General features: G+C 38.9%; 2 protein-coding genes across 2 annotated transcripts; one reads left to right on the forward strand and one right to left on the reverse strand.

The window, feature by feature from the left end:
• Nucleotides 1–7,926: 7,926 nt before the first annotated feature.
• On the reverse strand, nt 7,927–14,399 carry LOC115689069 (sister chromatid cohesion protein PDS5 homolog E). Its single transcript, XM_056320364.1, has 12 exons — nt 13,899–14,399; nt 12,657–12,860; nt 12,365–12,546; nt 11,213–11,339; nt 10,934–11,131; nt 9,767–10,276; nt 9,466–9,533; nt 9,245–9,296; nt 8,873–8,956; nt 8,729–8,775; nt 8,559–8,633; nt 7,927–8,481 (listed from the first exon to the last, which is right to left on the reverse strand). Exons 1-12 carry the CDS (start codon nt 14,010–14,012, stop codon nt 8,265–8,267), a joined length of 1,878 nt encoding a protein of 625 aa, XP_056176339.1. The 5' UTR covers nt 14,013–14,399; the 3' UTR covers nt 7,927–8,264.
• A 1,381-nt stretch (nt 14,400–15,780) lies between these two features.
• On the forward strand, nt 15,781–17,200 carry LOC115689142 (probable CCR4-associated factor 1 homolog 6). Its single transcript, XM_030615130.2, has 2 exons — nt 15,781–15,937; nt 16,094–17,200. The coding sequence occupies exon 2, from the start codon at nt 16,219–16,221 to the stop codon at nt 17,041–17,043; it is 825 nt and encodes a 274-aa protein (XP_030470990.1). The 5' UTR covers nt 15,781–15,937; nt 16,094–16,218; the 3' UTR covers nt 17,044–17,200.
• The last annotated feature ends 2,405 nt before the right edge of the window (nt 17,201–19,605 follow it).

Raw genomic sequence — 19,605 nt, forward strand, 5'->3', positions numbered from 1 at the left:
AGGGGTGCAAAAAAATCGAGCTGCTCATTACTAGAACTCACTGGATAGATAATTGACTTTGATATTTGGTTCAATGTGCATTTTTCATGCATACTAATGCATTAGATTTTAATTTATGTGAATATACATGTCTTAATAGGTAAGATGCAACGAACATAAAAGGATTTATATAACCAACTCCACTTAGCATGAAAAGTCTTTCCATTCAACATGTTTATAATGGATATTTTTAACAGAATATGGGTATCAAGCTGATAGTTCTGTACATACAATGGTACAACCAAATTGGAGATAAGTACAGCAATGACTACAAACACAAATACAATAACATGACACGAGCACAATGACTCGTGATTGAAATGATTCGATTGGATTTTGACTTTCTTCTTTAAAAAAAATCATTATCACCGTGTGCAATATTTGTGCTCTAAATAAAGCCAAAGGATATGACATAAATTGCTAATAAACATGACAAAGCAACCAGATTTCAATTCAGATCACATCGATCTCAAACTTGGCTCAAACTTCATCAAAATTAAAGATAGGTTGGATAGCCGAGTCCATCTCAACTCAACTTAAATTGTCAAATAGAGCACATAAATGAAAAATCGCACATTATTTGTCCAGGTTTTTAAGTTCAAGCAGCGCATTGCATCGATTCCACTTGGTTACACTCCTAAGAAGCATAGTTTAACTTATTATTGTCTTCCTACAACAAAACAAAAATAAACTAACCCATGCCTTAATGAGTCACATATCAGAAAACCAATGAACTATTAATTGTATCATTTTCGGACTGTACTTTCAATTAGAAAAATCTTTAGATTCTAAGCTGTTGTGAAGATTCCAAGGTGCATATTATATGTCACCTCAATTTCCTCAGTTACTGAATTATGGACAGTAAGAGTCTCAATCAATCGGATTCCTTCTTGCTTAGAGATGCACATGACCTCCAGTTCCCAGCTTCCATTCGTACTTAGAACATGTCAAAATGATATACAAATCCTGAAAAATCATAACTCCGGTGTCAGTTGTGATATTTGGTTCTTACATCATGTTAAGTTTCTGAGATCAATTAGATCTGAAAGTGATCTCGTTAACATTGGAACCAATAGCAATTTATATGCATGGCGCATTGTTAATAAACAAAAGTTCTCTAGGCTATTTCCTTTACCAAATTGAAAAAGCGAAAAAACAGTAGGTACCTGCTCATAGAGAGTTTCTTCTTATCTTTGTAACACAAGGAGAATTGCTGCAAGGGCATTTAAAACAGACAGAAATAAAAGATAAAAAAATAGCATGATCAGCGCAGTAACATTTTAACGAGCAAGAATGAAAGTAGATATGTATCTTGTCTAATAACAACGACAGTCACCTTCAAGTTTCCGACCAAATATCTGCAAACTCTTTCTTGCTTGCTTTTGGACAATAAACTGTAGTATTCCTCCTATATCTTAAGGATTTTCAATCAACGGAGCCCTTCAGCAAAATTATTCAATTCAAACAAAATGAATACAAAACCTAGGATGAAGAATAAAAGCTAGATCAGTGTAGTAGATTATCGAAGGTGCTATGTGTGAGGTGATACAGTGAGGACATACGGGTATTTATAGGGGATGATATGTCATGTTGCGCCGCCACCTCCAATGAGATTTCTCGAGATAAATCTAGGTTAAAATTGTTTGCTGGTTAACTCCGCACGTGACATGCTCATGTCAACAAGTACTGCTGCAAATGTGGCATGTCGTGTGACTCGTTTATAAATCATATTTTATTTAGCTTCTTTGAAGGTCAATTAGCAAAATGATGAAAAGCTATTATTTTAATAATCAATACAAAATGACGCTAGCCCACATTAGCTTTTTTTTTCGACAACAAGTATGTATAACAAAATTTATATCAATTGCATCAAGACAAAAAAAGAACACCAGGAATGAGGATAGGTTTAGAAAGTTGAGGAGAAAGCATAGCATAACCCAGGATGATTGTGAATTACAAAAGTAGCCCGCTGTTAAAACAAGACTTCCTCCTGTTAGTGGATTTCATCAGCAAATTTTGGTAACAAGACTAGTCTTTCTTTTCCTAGATGATACCAAACATTGATGATGATTTTATTCAATACTATGAAAGATTAGTTTTAGCACCTTTATTGGTTGGGTCAAAAAGTTTTTCAACTTGCCTCACAACCTAAAATGATTTTTAATGAAATTTAGATAACGATGCTTGTCCAAACTTTTTAAGCCTTATAATACATGTTGATTTTCAGTGAAATTAAGATGACTCGCCTTATTATACATGCTGAGAGATTTTCGATTTCCCTCACAGCCTGAACTTGTTGAAGGGGATAAACTTCTTTATTTTACATGTTGTATAAACGTTTGCATGATAAAATTTCCTCCAGTTTTTTGTAGAATATGCCAGAAAGTATTGAAAGGTGACAAAGTCTCACACGGGTACAAGATTTTGGCAATTCAACCTTTTTCGGCAAGAAGGGTATTAGGAGGAAATGATTATGGATATACTATCAATTAAGAATAAAATCTCATTGTTTATGATAAATTGGAAAGCTGCATCAAAGAAAAAATATCCACCATCTGCTCTTGGAAGATTCATCAATGGTTGATTTCTAACTTACCCTATCTGGTAGGTGTGAAAGGAAAAATACCTTCTCATTTAGTTATCAAATCTGAACGTTTTTTCCTTCTCGTGATATGGTGATTAAATATGAAGAAGCCAGTTTGGATGTACAACTCATTTCAAAATGAAACCTCATTATTATCAAAACAAAATTGACAAAACCACGTAAGCATATCAAGAAGGTATTTAATAATATCTACAACTGGAAAAAGTTTGAATTAGTACTTATCCATGTCACATTGGCCTGGAAAATGAAGTAACTCATTTCACAGTCAGATAAAATTCTCTATATTTCCGTGTGATAATATATATATATATCTAATATGACCTCCTCGTGCAAACCCAACACAAAAACTGTGACCTTTCATGTGGTCCTTATTCAATTATAATTCTACATCTTCTAATTTGAAATTCCATACTCTAAATACAACATGCAAAAATAAATATGTATAGTTGGAACTGCGAGTATTGAAAAATGAAACACACATTATCTTGTGAGCAAATTAATAATAAGAATAGTTGTTCCAAAACCATGTGCTAGGCAGTTGGCCAAATTTTGCAGGGATGTTGCTATGGCCACACAAGGTCACAGGTTCAAATTCCATGGCCTCAAAACTAAATATAAAGGGATGTATCAAGTCAAAACCATTATTTTGGAGAATATCAGTGCAGAGGAGTGGTGATGCAGTGGTACAGAGTGAAAGCCACGAAATGGAGGACTTGGCAATTCTAGTGGACGCATCTTGGTGCAATGCTAGCACGGACCAGTGGTGGCAGTGGCAGGAAGGAAGAATTACAGTTAGCCAGGCAGTAGTATACGTACTGTCTTTTTTCTTTTTTTTCATTCACCACTTTTCTCTTATTCCGTATATTCATACCTATCCTCCTTTGTACTCTGTATCTTTTATGACGTGGGACAATATTGCTCCTCTTATCCCCATATGACATCATAACCCAAATATATAAGAGATCTATTTAGACACCAGATGTTCTAACTCCCAAACCGTTTTCTGTATGAATCTTTCCTCAAATAATGTAGAACTACAGATCATACATAAAGTTTGTGATAATCTAATGTTCTACAAAGGTTGACCATTTAAAGAAATTTGTGCTATGTAGACGCCAAAGCATGAGGCGCAAATAAGAATAGCAGATTTCTTCCTATTTATCTGGTCTTGGCTCTTTAAAGAGTTTGTCTTTTGGGTTTGGATTGGCTTGCAAACTCCAAAGTTCAGAAGAAGTTAAAGGGATATATGGACACAACAATATATCCAAACCGTCATTTTACACAAGCCTCAAACTCCAAAGTTCAGAAGAAGTTAAAGGGATATATGGACACAACAATATATCCAAACCATCGTTTTACACAAGCCTCAAGCCTCACCATTAATTAGTAAACTCAAAAAGATATGACTACCTACATAAAGGTGATAGAGGTAGCTGATGTAGCAAACAACTTGCAAATACTGTGTATGGACGACTAAACCCTATTAAAGTTCACTAGAATTCCAATTTTTATGGCTTCTGCTAAATTGTGACCAAAAAAAGAGATCTTAAGACAGTTAAATAGATGAACACCATTTCTAAAAAAATGCCATGCTTGTAGGAGGGAAAAAGCAAGTGCAGCTGGAACTATAAGTAGAGGTATCTTAGACGCAAAAGTTTCAAGCTAAAGGTGCGTGCATAACTGTTGCTCTTCGGGTTAAGTCCCACAGCATTGATTACTACTAACTCGTTATATCATTGATTTACATGTTAATATCAACAAACACCTGAATTTTTCAGGATTTTTGTTGAAATTCACATCTGAAAATGAAATAGATTTCAGTTCACTAGAAAGTTTGGATAGACCTTTTCTGGTCTCCACTTCAACCGCAAAGTTTATCTGTTATAGGTCGGTGTAAGATACCATTAAATCAGCCAAGCTCCAGAATCATATCAGCTTTTCCTAAAACCAATTGAGAAAACCCAGAATCCATACTATTGTGAGAAGGGATTTCATAATTCATAGAAAAAAAATCATATGCAATACAACCCACAGAGGAAGGACTGACTTATAACTTTGAGAAGCAAAACATCAACCCACAAACGAGACATACGCCATTATGATTACTCATATCATGATAGTTTTACGTGGGTGTAAGTTCTTTTGGTTAGAAAGAAAAAAAAAAAAACAAAAGTTGATAGTCTGCAATCGACGAAGCTTACATTGACAAGTTATGCAGACGCGAAAACAAAAAGGAAAAAAACTTCATCGAACTCAATAAGAAAACGACAAAAAATCAACTTAAGCATGCACACGTACCTGTTGAAGCACACTCCGTTAGAAAATTTTGCAGCTTGGCTTTGTCAATAATAAGTAGGCAAAAAACCTGATTTTATCTGCAAATGGCAAGAAAAATCAACAAATTTTAAGCAGAACAGAGGTATCTTTTCGTTTTGAACCATAAAGAGATGAATGCATTGTTCTTTTTTCCTAGAAAAAGGGCGCTAAGGAAACACCAAAGTACCCGACACTGATGGAACCAAGCTGCCATGCCAATCGACAATCAGCGAAAAAAAAGAGAAAGGAATCACAACCATCATAGATAAACACGAACCTAGTAATAGATAGAGGAACAGAGCAGTCGGGTGAGACCATCTTCCTATTTTCTTCTTCTTGTTTCTTGCTTTTTTGGCCATTGTCTTCCTCTTTCCGGAGACTCCACAAGTTCTTGCAAGAGCAGCAGAGGCTATGGAGTGGAGAGAGAGAGACCGTCTTAAATCTTCTTGTATTTTTAGTAGATGGGCCAGTTCATATCGTAACGCAGCCCATATGAAAATTTGGCTCCATTAATTGGAGATTCTGTTTTTTTGGGGGCTAGAAAAAGATACCCGTTATTTATAGAATGACCCCATTGTTATTTCGTAAAATGCAATTAGCTCCCTAAGTGAACATCAAATAACACCCTGCGGCGATCGCGGATGGAAAAAATGGCCGGCCGCCGAACATGTGCATCTCGCGTGCGCATTGTGCGTCAGTATTAGGGGCAACTTTGTCCGCCAATAAAAAAATTGCCCAGAAAATCAAAATAATAAAAAAATGATGAAGCCTGGAATAGTAGAGAGAGAAAGAGAGAGAGAGGACAAGGGGCGCGCAAGGCCGGCTGACGGGGACGCTCTCCAAGAACCAAAGACAAGCGAACCTCACTGGACTTATGCATACTCACCGCCATCGTCGGCGCTTCGAATCGGGAGATCCATGAACTATAGGAACAAGTACGATTCAATACCAAAGTGACAAGAGATATCAATAGAAATACCAAGAACAGACCACGCTTTTTCCACTCCTTCCATAACTAATACATTCTCAATTTTAGTGTTTTAACCATATTATCCTTCATGGGTCCCACTTTTTCAGCATCCTTTGTTACTATTCTACCAAAAGTATTCCCATTCTTTTCTCTCAAATGTGATGTTCGTTAGGTTTCTCTTTTTCTTTCTTGTGGATCCCACCTTCCATCTAATTTTTATTAGCAGACGATGTTGGTGGTTATGTTAGTGGTTAAAATGGAGACTCGCTGCACTTCGACTCTATGGCTTCCTGGTCGGACCCCAAGGGAGTAGCAACGACGGCGGTGGCAAGAGTATAAGGCGCGGGCTCGGAGTGGTGTTTGAAAGAAGGGGAGACGACATCACTTATTGATTTCCCTCTAGTTGCACTCTCTCCCTCTCTCTCTCTCAATCCAATTACCAGTAGAGGTTATCGAGGTGGTTTGTGTGAAGGTTAAAAGGATACTTTGTGTGGTTGAGAGAGAGTGAAGTAGGGGGAGATGAAAGAGAAGAAATGGTATGCTGAAAGTGAGGCTGTGGGAGAAAGAGTAAAGAGCGGTTAGCTAAAACAGAGGTTAGACAGTATGTCTATCACGGTGAACAAGAAGAGGAAGAAGAAATGGAGAGATCAAAACTAGAGAGAGAAGAGAGAGAGAGAGAGAGGAGCAAGACTACGATGTTAGTGGTCCTGTAGTTCATGGTCATAATTCGGTCGACATTGATTATGTTGAGAGTCATGTTGTCCATGGTCATAATTCAATAGCTGATGAAGAAAACAAAGAAGTAGAAAAAGATCAAACCTCCAATTGCTTCCGATGAGAGTGAGAAAAACGAAATTTTATTGAAGCTTCTTCTTCTTGTCTCGTTTCTTTCCATCTTCTTGGCTAATTGGAAAATGTAAATCTTTTTTGGAGCGAAATTGAGATGAGAGGGGATTATCTTCATTTCCAGATAATTGATGAATTACCACCAAGACATGAACTATGATAGATTTAATTAAGACGAATAAGAGAGGGCTAAAATTACCTCCAGGAGAGAGAACAAAGAGAATCAAGAAGAAAGAGGATGGTGGGACTCACAAGAAAAGAAAAAGAAAGAAACTAAATAAAGGAGGATGCTGAAAATGTAGGACCCATGGAGAATAATATGGTCAAAATACTATTATAAAGAGTGTATTAGCTAAAGAAAGAATGAAAAAAGCACGACCCGAACCGACCTTGTTTATAGGAAGCAAGACCAGTTCATTCGTTGTTGTTTCCTTTAGATGCATCACTAACAAAGAAGTTTCAAAGTAGCAACTCACCCCACTCCCCTGTTGAAAGCAAACCTACTAGAGCCCCCACTCCAATACCGAGCATCAACGACAAGTCCACTAAGACATCGCCTATACCAGAACTAGCGTGGTTCTGTTCTCGCTCCTCATCCACACAGAATCTCAGACACGACCACGTAATGGACGCTGAAAAAGGAGTAAAATTTTTTAACTGTCCTAACGAAGTAAAGATGAAAGTGCTCGCAACTCAAAACCATTGCCAGAGAAAAAACACAGAAAACGCTCGGAACTCCAGCAATATCAATGCCTAGGGCCACCATGCTCGAAGCAGCGACATGGGCAGGGCATTCGCCTAAGCCCCTTGCTGATTCTAGTACACCGTCACCATCCTACCGGCCCCTGCCCCTTCCCCCCTCTCTCCCTCACTTTCGCTCTCTTTCTCTAGGATTCATTCGCCTAAGCCCCTTGCTGATTCTAGGACACTTACCAAGTACGGAGATCATTCGAGACAAACTCAAGTTCATAGAGCACTTTGAGAAAACGGCCGCACTTTACCGAGCTTATTAGAATTTTGCCTTAATATTTTCAAAAGAACCACCATTCGTTTCATGTGTATTATTATCGCCAGGTATCAAGAAAACTGGGGATACATCATATCGGAGGCTTCCCAATTATGCAGGGAGAAAGAGATCAAGTAACATGACTAACAAAGGAACCGATCCACACTTCTAGCTTTCCAAAGAATGAATATATACGAATTCCATTTCTAGACCATATGAAATGAACACAAGCCATCGCTCTTACAAGCCTCGCAAATACTTGCATTTCCATCGTTGCAGACATTTCGAGGAGCAATGACAAATCACTGATGCCTATACAAGGGCCAAAAGACTACAAGCTCTCGCACGTAGACCTCTATACTTTGTGTAAGGAACCCAACTTGCAAGATCTTGCGCATTACTTCTAGTAATTCTACCACTACATAAAGCTACTCTACTTCCAAAGCAGCCTCAAAATTTTCCAAGCTGATGATGACAAAGCTTCACTTCAGCCACCAAGGTCTAGGAGGGCTAGCTTCAGGAGTCGAATCATCCGACGTGCTTGAGCTAGGATATTCTCGCTGGACATCCTTCGACCGGACCCTGATCTCATATAAATTATCTTCAGTGCTCTCATCGTCACTGGACTCGTCTCTGCCCACATTTTGGTTCCCAAACTGTGGAACTTTAACTTCTGGGACTCTGGAGGATGCTTCAGCCCTGCAACAAAAGCATTGGAATTAAACCTCTAGTCAAGTGAAGCAAACGACAGAAAATGTACAGTATCCAGATCAGACCTTTCAACATTCTGTTCTATCACTAATTTCCTCGGTGACTGTGACTTCTTGCTGCTGCCCTTTTTGTGTTCCCGCCTGATGGAAATCAGAACCAAACAAAATAAGTGATATCACCATGAAACACAAGAAGTGAATGCAGGCAAAGATAGTGAGTGAAAGGAAAAACTTACATGACGGGTGAAGGTTTGGGTTTCGGATGATCAGCCTCCTGTCGGTGCTATAAAACACCCAGAAAAGGACATTTCATAGCAATTAGTTCTAAGTTTCAAACTTGTGAGGAAACATAGACAGCACGACTTAAAGTGAACACTTACTTCATCTGGCAAATCATCCTTAACGAACTCCCACCGTTCCTTCTCAAGGTTTAACGTTTCTATGTCCCCATCATTGTACAAGACCTACAGTCCACAATCAGGTGAAATATACTTCAATATCAAAGAACGTGCGATTGCTAGATTGCAAGGGGTAGGAGCAAAATTAGGAGGTAGCGACAAGCAGCGCAAGGGACAAGATAGACAAGTTTAGCAAAAGTCTTATTTCAAAGAAGCCTGTTAGACAGGAAATGAGGATAATCATAGAAAATAACGATCTGCACCATCCAGATGCATACAGGAAGCTAACTGAACTGACAAGAGCATATGGCAAATGACAGTTGAAGAAGTTTTAACATATGAAATTCATCTCACCTTGTGCCTCTTCCTAAACGGGTCATAAGATTGAATGACACCATAATAAAACCTGTAAATAAGCAATAGGAAGAAATTGATAACTACCATTAGTGCTACTGACCCTCACAATAAAGCAACAGCAGTAGTGGGTGCAAGAGTAAGAGGATTGAGAAAGAAATAAACATGATAAACCCAAATGAAGATGTAATATCCCAAGGTGAAGGTCCTCGAGTACTCACATCTCATCCAATGGCCACCAAACCTTTATTTTCCGACCCACCAATCGTCTGCCAGGCACCCCAGACCCCTGAATAAATTTAATAAAGGAATTTGAATTTGTGAAAATCAAACTGACGGGCAAAGAATATGCTGTACAGCAAAAAGAAAAAAAAGAAGCAGTTCCAGACCGTTTGATGACAGTATCGAAAGTTCAACAAAAACTTGTTGATATACTTCACTATGTTAATTGAAAGAAAGGAAGACTTCATAATAAAGAAACAATAATAAAAGTACAGCATCAAACCAAAATTACAAATATACCTCTGATACGGCCTTGTTGAAATTGCTCGTCCTTTCCCCCACTATCGAGAGCTTTGATTTTTTCCCTGCAAGATCACCAGGGACTGGAGCTTCCTCATCGCGAGCAACGGTTGTCTCACCTGCATCTGGTTCAACATTCACCTTTTGCCGGGTTCTTCTCTTTCTCGAAGAAATTTTAGGGGCAGCTGAAAGATCATGGCCATTTGTAAGGACCCTTCTACGACCAAATTTTTTCCTATCTACGCATAGCCAAGAGATTTTGTAGCCTTCGTCGGGGTTCATCAACTTGTTTGGCTTCCGTTCCCTTTTCTTTGGAAGCACCTTAAAGTCAATTTCTAGCTTGGTTGAACCCTTAGAATCTGCAGAATCAGCCTTGTCTGTAGTTGTTTTAGCAACAGGAACAATATTATTGGGGAAAAGAAGGGCAGCAGCATCACTTGTACTCGATCCAGGAGCACTATCCAGATCAGGAACAACTTCCCCAGGGGAAAAATCAAGCCCATGAGCCGCCTGATGGCAAAAAGTCGAATGTGACAATAATGAGTCTCTTCGGCCATTTAATAGGTTGAGATCGGTCAAGGAGAAAAGAAAACGAGGGGAAGGACTAACAGATAGAGAGAAAGCCGACCGGAGTGGAAGACTAAAAACAAAATTATATATAATGAGGGATTTGATTATAACAGCCAACACTGGAGGGCTCATTAGACAAATGGTGGAGATGGGCTGGAGAAGGGTACAATACAGTTATACTTCTCTATTGATCTTTGTCTTTTGTCTAGAGTCTTTTCTGGCTCATACAGCCACTTAATATGGCATGAAGCACCTCAAAATACATTAATGACAGAAAAATGCACAAAGCTAGACATGAAGTAGGACAATTCCAAGAAATCAAGCCCTGTATATCAGCTTTTGTATGGAAAAGCATTGTATATCCACCATCCAAGAGAACAACAATGAGATGAAGGAGCCAGAGTAAAAAGTTTCAAGATTTTAGCAGCTTATCATGGGCAATGGAAAATCTTTATCGGAAAAGACAATAAACAGTCAGCACCAAAGTTCCATTTCATCTAGAACCCTATTCCATGGAAGGATGGCAAATCAGAAGCAATACGATTGTATTCAGCATAAAGAGAAAGGATGGGGTCCTATAAAAATCAAGAGACGCACCACTGGTTGTGAAGAACCATTAGCATAATTATTCTCCATGGTTGTAGGCTCATTTTCGCATATGGAAGCCACAACAGGAGAGTAATCATCCACAGTGGTGCCATTGGATTGTACTGCTCCATGAAGAACAGGTCCAAGCTTAGCTGCACACCTGGCAATGACCCTCTCTCCAAGCTTCCAACACAAAGGTGCGGCATTCTAAATGACAGTAGACACCCTATTAGAAACTAAAGCACACAGAAACCACGCTGAAATGGCAGAAAAGAACAAGACAATTACCTTATTTTCTTTTAGAACACTAGCAAGAAGAGGACTAAGAAGCCCCAAGGAGATATCCTCACTTTCACCGAGGATGTCCGTCATGATTTGCTCCACAGCCCACAGTACATCATCTGTGGGATCCAACCTTGACCAAGAAGAGATCATCAAAAAAAATGACAGGGTATCAAAGGTGAACACTACTGAGAAAAGATAGAAATAAGTCAAGAACTATAATTTTATTCAAGTAAGCCATCAAATGAGAGCATTGACAGAGTGTCCTATCAAAGAAGTGTTGATATTCAAACTAGATCTTTTTCTCCAAGATGAATAGGATCACTACTTAATGCACAATATACTACAAAATCCTTCCTTGGGGACTGCTTCCTTTTCATAAACATTCTACTCGTATTTTGTTCATGATCACAACACCTTACCAGTTGAAGCATGTACTCTTCTTGCCAAAGATGACAAAAAGTGTCATATAGAAATCGTAGACATTGCCCATTCACACTAGTGAAAGGTGAACTTAATTTTTCAATGTTAGCATCAACAAAAGCACACATGAAAAGAAGAGCCAATATATGATAAAGAAACAGGAAGACAGAATAACAAAATCAAGAGAAGAAGAGATAAACTTTTCTACTACTATTTCTTGCGCTTCAATATTTTGATTTTAGGATAACCCAGCCACCATAATGTCATTTAGTATTTACAATGGAATTTTTTTGTCATCATAATCAGCTTAAGGCCAAATGTTTAGTGCAGACCCCCCTTAATTGAGTTTAGCAGGAGAATCTATTCCTATATTATTAAAGAGAAGGTCATAAGTACCGAGGAAAACCATGTGAACTGGTTAACCACATTTTTCCAACCATAAAAGGCAACCTACCGCGTATATTAGCTTTGGTGAATGTAATCAGCAAATTTCATAGTGTCAGGCTCAACATATCTGAGTCAAAAGTAAAATTACTAGATAAAAGGACAAGCCAAATTTCTACAGCCAACTTGAAGGACTCGAAAGAGCAATGTTAATAGAATTAGCAGTCAATAAAAAAGGTTCCCTTATATTCTCATCAATAGAAGAGTTTTCAGTCTCTAAAAAAAAATCCAATTATTATATGAAAGATAGAATATAAGTTAGTAAACATATGTATCCAGTAAGCCTTTTACCTAATGATTGCCCAGAAAATTTGAAACATCTGGACAACTAGCGCATTGCATTGAAGGTCAAGCATAAGAAGGTATGCTTTGACCCTTGCAACAGTCTCAAGAATGGACAGGGCCTTTTCATAATATTGCGTGGATGGCTGAGATAACTTAGAAAATGCCTCCACAATTAACTCAAAAATCACCTGCATGCAAATGAAATGGATTGATATGAAAACCATTTGATACCAACAAGCTAATTTTAATTAGAATGAAAAGTGTTGGCCACATCAAAGTACGATATCAGATATTACACCTTCATCTGGTCATCATTGAATGGCTCTTGAGGCGCACTTATCCTCAGAACCTCACTGAAGCAATATGTTACAGAAACTCTAACACCCTCAACAGAATGTTTCAAAAGAGAATCAGCAATTAGTGCCTTCATAACTGGAAGAAGGGAATCTTGGAGAGGGTCTGATGGTCCTTGCTCCATGTTAGCTAACAGATCCTCAGCATCCTGAAATGCAGTGGAACATGTAAGTCAAAGCAATAACGTACCTGATAAGAGAAATGCTTCCAAAATCACAAGAAGAAAAGGCACACTCATTGAAAATAGTAAAGAGGCGGATAAGTGATGTCATTGAACAGATAAAAAATCATCAAGCGTACGAGGGGGATCAGAAATCATAATTAGCAACAGAGTTTTGAAGCTCATGGTGGCACAAACATCATTAATCATGCTAAGAAGCAAACGCTGAAGAAACATTAAGCACAACGAGCATTGTAAATAAAGCATTCAGTTGCATCCACAACAAAAAAAAAATTAATTAATTTAAAACACCATATCTGATATTATCATACAGAACAGAGTTTGAAAGCCATTATACAACCTTCAAATAGAACGTAGATATTATCTGAACAAGGCCTCCGAGTAAAAGTTTATCTACTAGAGAACTTAGCATATCTGCTACGATTATTTCCTGATGATTCTTGACATGTCCCAATTGCCAGCGTTAGCAAGAGAAGATCCAGCAAGACAGCAAGGGGACATTTGACACATAACAATTAACAAATGAGTAACTAGAAGTACAAAGTTAACATATTTCACTCAAAAAAGTACCATATGAATCACAACAATGGGTGTTTTCGGACCAAAAAAAAAAAAAAATACCACAATGGGGACTGAATACATAACGTCAGATGACAAGAGATATCATATGTAGCCAAAAGGCGATCAAATGAGCTTAAAGCTGCAATCTTGGAAGGAAAAGGACATAATCTACAAAACCATACGAAGAATCAGTCCATGTGATACAGAAGAATGATGGAAAAAATTCAGAACAGAAATGACAATCAGTTCCAAAGGCAAAGAACGTTGATGAGTAGTAATTCGGCACAAATACTGAACACCACCAAACAACTATTCAAACACCATCAAGCTATCATTTTTATCCCAATGAACACAGCATAAAAACCCAATGCGAGTAAGCCAAAGAAACACTGTACACCAGATCATCGTATACAAATGCATGAATGGGCAAATTGGGCACCATACATCGAGAAGAGAGAGAAGTTCATCAGCAGAAGAAGGGGTGTTGAGGAGGCCATTGCCAACCAGTCTGAGCTTCACTTCCAAACTTCTCTCAAACGAGGAAGAACAAGACGCCATTTTTATCTCTCTTTACTTGGAGTGGTCACTCACCCACCCACCCTTACGCTAAAAGAACACAAAGATCACCGATACTTTCTCGCAGACTTCGCAGTGAGAGCAATCTGAAACTCATGGTGTGGTTTTAGAGGTGAATCAAAACTGGGCAACTCAAGAGCAAGAGTGGAAAGGCAGCAATTGGGGATTCGAAGCAAAGTGTAGACCATGCACGGGGATGCATCCAAGAACGAAATTAAGGAACACCCATATTCGGATTCCGCCAATACGATGAATTTGGTCTGAATTCTTGGGTTTTGAATGCGCTCCCATTTTTGGTTCCTCGGCTGGCTCCTTCGACCGTGGGACTGTGCTCTTCATTGGCGCTTTCACGTTTGCTTCTTTTGAGTGAAAATAATAATAAAAATAAGAGCTTTAAAGGTGTGTCATATCTTTGGGGACTTAAGGAATTTGGAGGACAAAATTCACTTTCCATTTCATTTCCTTTTTAGTTTTTCTCCAGGATTTTTGTACTTTTTTTTTTTTTTTGGTCAGAGGATTTTTGTACTTTAATCACTCTTCAGTTGGACTCTGAAATTTGGGTTTTCTTTACGGTTTCCTTGTGTGCCCAAATCAATTAATCTGCATTGTATCTATTATATTAAGACCGGAACTGAAAAAATGTTTACTTTATAATCGCCATGTAACAAGCCACATGACATAATTATGACCACTTATCATCCGTTTAGTAATTTGTTTTTCTTTGACAAAGCTTTAGTAAAACCAAAACGATATCATTTCTAGAAGGAAATAATATAATGCGGCTACAAAACGACATCATTTCCCTCTAGTAACTGTGCTAACGATGTCATTTTGATTTCTAATCCCAAAGTCAATTTGGTTTGCCTATTGTTGTCCTTACAAGTTGCTCCGTAAGATTTTTAACAGTTGTTTTGGACGAAACTATGATTAAGGTTATATTTGTCATTTTAATACAAGTTTTGGTTTTTAGTGTACAAAAAAAGTTTAGAGTATTAATATCACAATAGAAATAGTGTAGTGACAAAGAGTTTGGGATATGGATGTTATGATAGACAAAGTTTAGGGTTTTAGTGACATAAAAATGTTTTGAGATATTAGCATCATAATAGACATAATTTAGAGTTTTTAATAATATTAACCCAAAAAAAGGTAGAACACTAAATTCACCCCAACTTTGGCTCCGTGCACACCTTAAGGGATTAAAAATGACAAATATACCCACATTATGGATCCCAAAGTCCCATTGAGGCTATGTCACAGGCATTCTCTCTCTCCACTTTGCTCCCATCGCCCCACGCTCGGGGATGGAGGCTATCTCCGAGCACACCACCTTGGATCGAGCTCGCTCCGGCCAACTACCTATAACGGCATCCCAGCAATCACCGTGGCGCAAAGTTGGAACTCGAAGTAACAAGGGCGGAGGCAGGGACAGCAGCCCAAAAGCAACCCATTCCGCACGAGAGCCGTGAGGAGAGAAAAAGATGAGATGTTGAAGTGTAAAGAGCAAAGAAACGCGACTGGGAAACCCGCAATTTGGGTACATTCGTCATTGTCATTTCCTGGGGGTGGGTATACAGCCAAAATAGGAGTGGATTTAGGACGAGGCAAGGAACGACCGTGGACGAAAGAAACACGACAGCAATAAACAAAATTTGATTATTCAAAAAGAATAAACGCTGATTAAAAATTTGTTCTTGCGGTCTCATAACCGCCTTCAAATGAACACGCAGCACTGCTATTTTAATCCAACCTCTAGAAAGAGGGAGAGGGAGAGGGAGAGGGAAAGGGAGGGAGGCCATTCATACCCTGTCTCCGTTTCTCTGTCTCTGTTCTTCAGCCCCGGTATCGCCAATCTTTTCCAGCTCGAGTTCCCTGCGTCGACCCTTCATCACTAATCCCTTCCGAAGGTCGGTTTCGATAACCGTGTGTTCCAGTTTTGTTGTTTTGCATGTTGTCCATGTTTCTGCGTTGGTTTTGATTCTTTACTTTACGGATCTATGTTGGGTGTCAATCAATTTCGTTGTTCGTATTTAAAGTATAGAACTTTACGTGACCCTTTGCAGATCCGGTTCAACCCAATAGGCTTTCGGATAAGCTTCTGAGTTTTCTTTGTCGTGTCGATCGCGGAAGTCTCTGTTTAGAGGCCCTGAAATTTCGTCCATTTCGGTTCCATTTATGCCTCGGAGGGATGTCGCTGTTGCCCAAGAGCGACTTGATTCATATCCGCGAGGTGTGGAACGATAACCTTGAGCAAGAATTTGAGCTAATCCGCGCGATAGTCGACGATTATCCATACATCGCGATGGACACCGAGTTCCCTGGCGTTGTTCTTCGCCCCGTGGGCAGTTTCAAGAGCCTGAATGACTACCACTACCAAACATTGAGGGACAATGTCAATCTGCTGAAGCTGATTCAGTTGGGTCTCACGTTCTCTGATGAGAAAGGGAACTTGCCTACCTGCGGGACGGATAAGTGTTGCATTTGGCAATTCAACTTTCGGGAATTCGATTTGAATGAGGATGTCTTCGCAAGCGATTCCATCGAGCTTCTCAAGCAGTGTGGCATAGATTTCAGGAAGAACAATGAGAAGGGCGTTGATGCAAGGCAATTTGGGGAGTTATTGATGTCGTCTGGCATCGTGCTGAATGATAGCGTTTATTGGGTGACTTTCCACTGCGGTTATGATTTTGGATACGTGCTCAAGCTGTTGACGTGTCAGGATTTACCCAACACACAAGCAGAATTCTTTAAATTGATAAACATGTATTTCCCGATGTTATACGACATCAAGCACCTGATGAAGTTCTGCAATAGTCTTCATGGAGGTCTGAACAAGCTCGCGGAGTTGTTGGAAGTGGAAAGAGTGGGGATTTGTCACCAAGCGGGATCAGATAGTTTGTTGACATCCTGTACTTTTAGAAAATTGAAAGACAATTTCTTTAGTGGATCACTGGAAAAATATGCTGGTGTATTGTATGGTCTAGGTGTGGAAAATGGACAAAGTACACAATGAACATGAAATAGAATTTAGTAGAAGGGTTGTTTTTGAAGCTGTTTGTTCTACTTTGTCTTATGCAAACTCTGCTCTGTGAACTTTTGGCGGAGTTTTGTAAGTTAAAAGTCTCACCTTGCTATAATAGGTCCACCATTATCTTTTGGTTGTTTTGAAATTGATGAGGTAAGCTGGTTTAGAATTGTTTTTGGCTTTGATACATCTCAAAGAAGCTTTTGCACTTAAACATGTTTGAGGAGCAAATTATGTTCTGAACGGGGTCATCTTGTGAGTGTACAAATTATTTTCAAGAAAACATGTTAACACAATATCTGAAAGTAAAATACCTGGCAAGATTTGCTGTACTCCTGGATTTTGAAATCTCTTCTTCTGATGCCGGTTGTACCATCTTCCGCTTCTCCATGATGTTGCGGAAGTATCATGTATCAATTCGTGTATAAGTGAATTCTCCAGATGATGAACAAGAAATACACATATAGATTACCATCTTGTTTCAAGTACATTACCTAACAACGAAACAGTTTGTACTGCATGTTGGGCCAGCCACTCTTGCTATCTGTAAATCTTGCTGTCCGAAATGGTTGTTCTTGGATTCAGTTATAGGGGTATATGGGATTTGTGTCCACTTTTTTTGCTTCTTGATGTGTCCTACAGCAGTTTTATCGTGCAATGTCCTTGATATCTGATTGAGTAACCTATTGAGGTTCAAACTACTGAATGATATGTTAGAGAATATATGTTGAAGTTCTCCGAGCTGATAGCTAGATTTTTTATAAATGATATGCATCATTGTTGAACTTGTCCTCAGGATTTAGGAATGCTAGTTCATTTGCTGTTTGGTCTTTTAAGGCATTGTTACGTTACTTTGATGTGACAGAACACATTAAAAAATGTTGGTGTTATCCCTGCTGCTGGGAATTTTAACTTTCAGGTAAAAAATCCACCAATATCTGCCGTAAAGTGACCAAGTTGAAGTTTTAAGCAAAGTTCTTGTTTTCATTTTTTCTGGTAAACTTGTAGTCCTTTCTAAAACTTTGTTCTCTCCAGGTTTTGTTGTGCGCCCTCACTGCTAGTTCCATCGAATGCAGTAATCTCTCAGTTCCAGCATGATTGAGTGCTGTGTTGAGCAATGGGATGCGATCATTTTGTGTACTTGTTGGGATAGGATGATTTTCCTTTCTACAATTGAGTGTGATGGTGCCTGTTTTGCATTTGTTGCTGTTCTATATTCACTTAGGCTGCCTATTTTCTCCCTGAAAATAGTTGGCTATTATCACCTCCCGATGTTTCATATGCAGATAACATTGGGGTTCTCGGTATAGCATCCGGATACTTTAATGAAGTTGTCCCGTGAAACCTACAGAGCATTTTTGGCTCTATGATGTCGCCCCATGAAAGAAATAAATTTATTCTAAAGGCCTCTTTTTGTCCAAAATGACTGGCTAGCAATGGCTTTCATTTTCTATGCTTGATTTACATATTCCTCTTCCATTGTTAACATGCACAACAAAATAATGGTCCTTACTAGAATGCTCTTGGTGTTCTTTTTGTGCAACTGGTTGATTTGACAATAATCCTTTATTTCCGCACAGGATGTTCCTACAGTCTTACACGATCTCAAAGCTTTGACGGAGACTGCTATCAAGTGAGAAAGGGAATTTAAGGCACGGAGCTTTGATTTTAAGCTGAATTGAGGTCCAGGAGATGAGTGGAGAAGGAAACAGGTAATCTGGGGGAGACCACACATCCTTGGATGAGGAGAATTTATGCCCCCTAGGTTTAAAGGCATTTTCTTAGGTAACAAGTAGGTATAAACATTCTCTGCTGATTCTCACGGGATGTGATGTGCAACTAGAGATTGTTTCATAGAAAGACATGGAGTCATGGCCACTGTGCTATTAGTCATCGAGCCATGTGGATCCCACGTGGACTCTACCATGGTCAAGCTGCCGATAGCGGATTCCTAGCTTCATAAGTTATGCCATGGTCAAGCTGCCGATAGCGGATTCCTAGTTTCATAAGTTACGTCGTAATGGCTAGCAAGAGAACTGGGGATCGAATCATTTTTACCTGTCTCCATGGACATTGCATCCCAATCCCATATCCATTTTTGTTACTTAATTCAGTAATTCAGTTGGATTCAGATGCCTACCTCAAGCATTATGGTCTTTTCATTTGATGAATGGATTGTCGACATTGAGGTACACTTTGTTTTATGCATGCTTAACGAAAATGTCCTCTGCTGAAAACCTTGTTGCAGAAAATAAGAAATTAGCTCAATACATGAGAGAGAACAGAAAATCATGAACGGCTCACTTTAAGTCTAAAGAAACACATGCCCACAGGAGAGAGAACAAGGACATTATTTGCGAAGCTCGGGCTACTTTTTCCAGAACCGGTAGCAAAGTGGAGAAACCAATCTTAGCCTTTAGCTTCCAGATCCACCTCAAAGACATGTCGACACGTTCGAGGATCTCGGTGTCTTGCATGGACTGATGAGGAACAATTATTCTTGAATTTGAGTTTCAAAATGTGTTGATTGGCATCTAATTCAGTCAGCTT

Source organism: Syzygium oleosum, unplaced genomic scaffold (genome assembly GCF_021117445.2).
Source record: "Syzygium oleosum isolate NSW1041296 unplaced genomic scaffold, Sole_v2.1 Sole_v2.20, whole genome shotgun sequence".
Lineage (NCBI taxonomy): Eukaryota > Viridiplantae > Streptophyta > Magnoliopsida > Myrtales > Myrtaceae > Syzygium > Syzygium oleosum.